A 3922-nucleotide genomic window follows, 5' to 3' on the forward strand; every position below is an offset into this window, starting at 1 on the left:
ATGTTGAAACTGTCCCCTCTGTTGGAGCAGCAGCCGCTGAGTCAATTCCTGTTTTTCAGAGGCCCCTGGGTCTGGAAGGCTTTACTGCACTGGTGTATGGCTACCTGTAGACATGGACTTAAACTATCACACAGTAAGGAGCCATTTTTCTCACTGGATATTTATGAGGTTGACAAAAATAGAACTGAATAAATAAATTTTCAGATTTTAAATTTACTTTTATTGTTACTGTGCTTAGCTCATAACTGCCTCCAAATTAAATAACAATCTAAATGAAGTTCTTGTCGTTTAATCTTTTTGATCAACAGCAGGTGCAGTTCTCCCTAATTTTATATTTCTACTCTGATGTGGTGGAAAATGTCCAGTTAATTATCTATGTTTTTCAAAATTTGATGTCTCTCAAAGCCAGTAATAAGAGATGTATGTTGAGCACTTGCAAATGATAATTATTATTTGACCAAGCAATTGATGAAATACAGGATGAAAGTAGACAATCCTAGAATGGTAGATGTTGAGAGTATAGAGAGGAGCGTAACAATATGTTTCCTTTAAGTAATAACTTGAATTCTATGTCAAATGTTTCAATTTTGGTTATTATATGATCTGCTACAAAGGATTTTATACCATCGTCTTTGAATACAATAAGGTTTAATTGTCTGCTGCTTAATTTCATTTAGAAGTTACCATAATTTCTTTTCTTAAATATGAAAGAATCTTTCTCATCCTCATATATTTTCTGTGAAATGACTAAACTGTGTTTTACTATGAACATAAATATATTACCTGTAAGGTTCTTGGCCTTTTAGTCTTATCGAGTTGAGGGACTTTCAGAAACTGGCATAATATTGAGGCATGATGACTCTCCTTTTGAGAAGAGTTTTCACTGAATAATGTGTTCAAGGATAGGTAGGCTGTAAAGCAAGACCAAGTCTCCAACAAAACAAACCAAGAAGAACAAAAAAATCACACAGTGACATATTCTGAATAATAAAAAAAGCTGCCTCAAACACAAACTCCAACACACACACATGCATACAAAGACACACAAGGAGAGAGAGAGAGAAGGAGAGAGAGAGAGAGAGAGAGAGAGAGAGAGAGAGAGAGAGACTCATGTATGTAAAGTGTTTTTGGGTATGTTTGAAAACACTTGTGAACCCAGTGTTCACAAATCTGAGGCAAGAAAATTGATAGAATCATGACTTCAAGAATATCCAGGTGTATCTAGAGAGAGGAAATATAGAAATAACAAATAAACAATTTTTACATATCATGTATGTGTATGTACGCAAGTGTATATATGTATCATTCTATCTACTTATCTATTGCAGAATTGTTCAGCGTATGTACAAAGTGGTCTTATTGATTGTTTTTGTTTTGATCTGTATTTTGCAGATGTCCTAGTAATAGAGAATCACAAAATCTGACACTTGTCTCAGAAGTCTACCTTATGGGATTCTCTGAGGACCCTGAACTTCAGCCCTTCCTCTTTGGACTGTTCCTGTCCATGTACTTGGTGTCTGTGCTTGGGAACCTACTGATCATCCTGGCTGTCATCTCTGATTCCCACCTCCATACCCCCATGTATTTCTTCCTCTCCAACTTGTCCTGGGCTGATATGGGTTTCATCTCCACTACAGTCCCAAATTTCATTGTGAGCATCCAAATCCACAGCAGAGTCATCTCCTATGTGGGCTGTCTCACTCAGATGTCTCTTTTTCTCTCTTTCGGATGTATGGATGTCATGCTTCTGACTGTTATGGCCTATGACCGATTTGTTGCCATCTGCCATCCCTTGAATTATCATGTCATCATGAACCCTCGTGTTTGTGGCACTTTACTTCTGGTGTCTTTTTTCTTTAGCTTTGTGGAAACCCAGCTACATCTTTTTGTTGCATTACATATGACCAACTTCAAGGATGCTGAAATTGCTAACTTCTTCTGTGACCCTTCGCAGGTCCTTAATCTTTCTTGTTATGACACCTTCACAAAAAACATAGTTCAATATTTAGTTAGTATTGTGTATGGTATATTACCCATTTCAGGGATCTTTTTTTCTTACTACAAAATTGTGTCCTCCATTCTGATCATGCCATCCTCAGGTGGGAGGTCTAAAGCCTTCTCCACCTGTGGGTCTCACCTCTCAGTGGTTTTCTTATTTTGGGGAACAGGAATCGGTGTATATATTGGATCGCTTCTTTCAGATTCTTCCAGAAATAGTGCTGTGTCCTCATTGATGTACTGTGTAGTCACCCCTATGCTGAATCCTTTCATCTACAGCCTGAGGAACAGAGACATTAAAAGTGCCCTGAGAATGTTCTACAATAGAATAATTTAACCTCAGAGTGTATGTCATCCATTTTTAATATAACAGCAGGGGCCAGGAAAATAAAAAGGAAGCACAGAGGTAAAGAGAAAGAAAGAGCCTGAGAGAGAGAGTGAGAAAACAATAGTTGGAAACATGTTAACCAGGTGGAAATGGGGAAAATCTAGGTATCCAACTGAGAAAGAGGAGGAAAAGTCATACAAGGAGCCATTGTGGTAAAGGGGAAGAAGGAACTCAAGAGAGGGGAAATAATAGGAATAACAGGTAATCAAGGGGAAAATGGGGGAAATGAGCATACTTAAACTGGGAATGGTGAGGGAGGTTATACAGGGAGAGAGAGTGAGAGGAGGGATAACTAAAATTTAGGTGATGTAAAAACAACCAGAGTTAACCAAAGCTTAGGTGATGTAAAAAACCATGGTTAAGTGTATTAACCCCTTCCTAAAAAAATACATGTACAATATCTGTACATGATTCCACGTGTATGGCCGAAGACTGTGTAAGAATACAGTTCCCAAGTAACATAGGTATTCCCATGACCCCTAATTACCTCACAGAACTTGAAGGTGAGACCTTATTGTTGAAGACAGGAAATACTACAGACACAGGACTTGGAACAATTGAGCTGGAAATGACTGGGAAACCACTTCCCTGAAGTCTAACTCTCATAATTCTAGAGGATATTATGCAAGCTGCTAAGGGAGAAAAATCAATCAATGGTCCAATCCCAGTTTCAAAGCCTAATAACCACTATAATGATCTACACACAATTGGCTGGGAAGTCTGGCTTGGTACTCCCTTAAGGTTCCAGTGACACTGCTTGATCCTCCTAAAATGAATCAGCAAAATCATCAATATGCCCAATTTTGACTATGTTTAGTGACCAGGCTCAGTTGAAGTTGTGATGATGGTAGTTATTTCATGCAGAAGGGACTGCCATATAGAATTATCTTATTAAGAGGACCTGGAATTTAAAAGGATTTGGTGCTAGGACCCACATATGAGGGAGAACATATGTTGTTTGCTTTTCTGAGTCTGTGTTACTTCACTTAGCATAACATTTTTTAGATCCATCCATTTACCTGCAAATTTCAGTATGTCATCTTAATTACTGAATATAACTCCATTGTGTAAATATACCACATTTTTGTTAATCACTCATCAGTTGAGAGGCAGTTAGAATGCTTCCATCTCTTAGCGATTGTGAAAAGAGCAGCAACAAACATGGTTGTACAAGTGTCTCTACAATAGGATGAGTCCTTTGGGTATATGCCAAGGAGTGGTATAACCGGGTCATATGGTAGGTTCATTTTTAGATTTTTAAGAGTTCTCTACACTGTTTTCCATAGAGGTTGCAGGAGTTTGCAATCCCTCCAGCAGTGAATGATTGTTCCCATTTCTTCACATCTTCACCAGCATTTGGTATCATTTGTTCCCTTGATCCTAGCCAGTCTGATTAGAGTAAGGTGATACCTTATGGTGATTTTAATTTGCATTTCCCTAATTGCCAATGATATTCAACAGTTTTTGAGATGTTTCTTGGTTCTTTAGCCCATCTATTCATTGGGTCATTTCGTTTCTTGCTTCTTTATTTTTTGA

General features: G+C 37.9%; 1 protein-coding gene across 2 annotated transcripts; it reads left to right on the plus strand.

Moving 5' to 3' along the window:
• LOC103733983 (olfactory receptor 7E24) lies at positions 1–2335 on the plus strand. Of its 2 annotated transcripts, XM_017798096.1 has the most exons (2): positions 1–11; positions 1408–2335. In XM_017798096.1, exons 1-2 carry the CDS (start codon positions 1–3, stop codon positions 2333–2335), a joined length of 939 nt encoding a protein of 312 aa, XP_017653585.1. The 2 variants fall into 2 exon arrangements, with proteins under 2 accessions (XP_017653585.1, XP_008831107.1); XM_008832885.2 differs by lacking the exon at positions 1–11 and having other exon boundaries at positions 1370–2335.
• Positions 2336–3922: the final 1587 nt, after the last annotated feature.

Source organism: Nannospalax galili, unplaced genomic scaffold (assembly GCF_000622305.1).
Source record: "Nannospalax galili isolate Female #2095 unplaced genomic scaffold, S.galili_v1.0 scaffold896, whole genome shotgun sequence".
Taxonomy (NCBI): Eukaryota; Metazoa; Chordata; class Mammalia; order Rodentia; family Spalacidae; genus Nannospalax; species Nannospalax galili.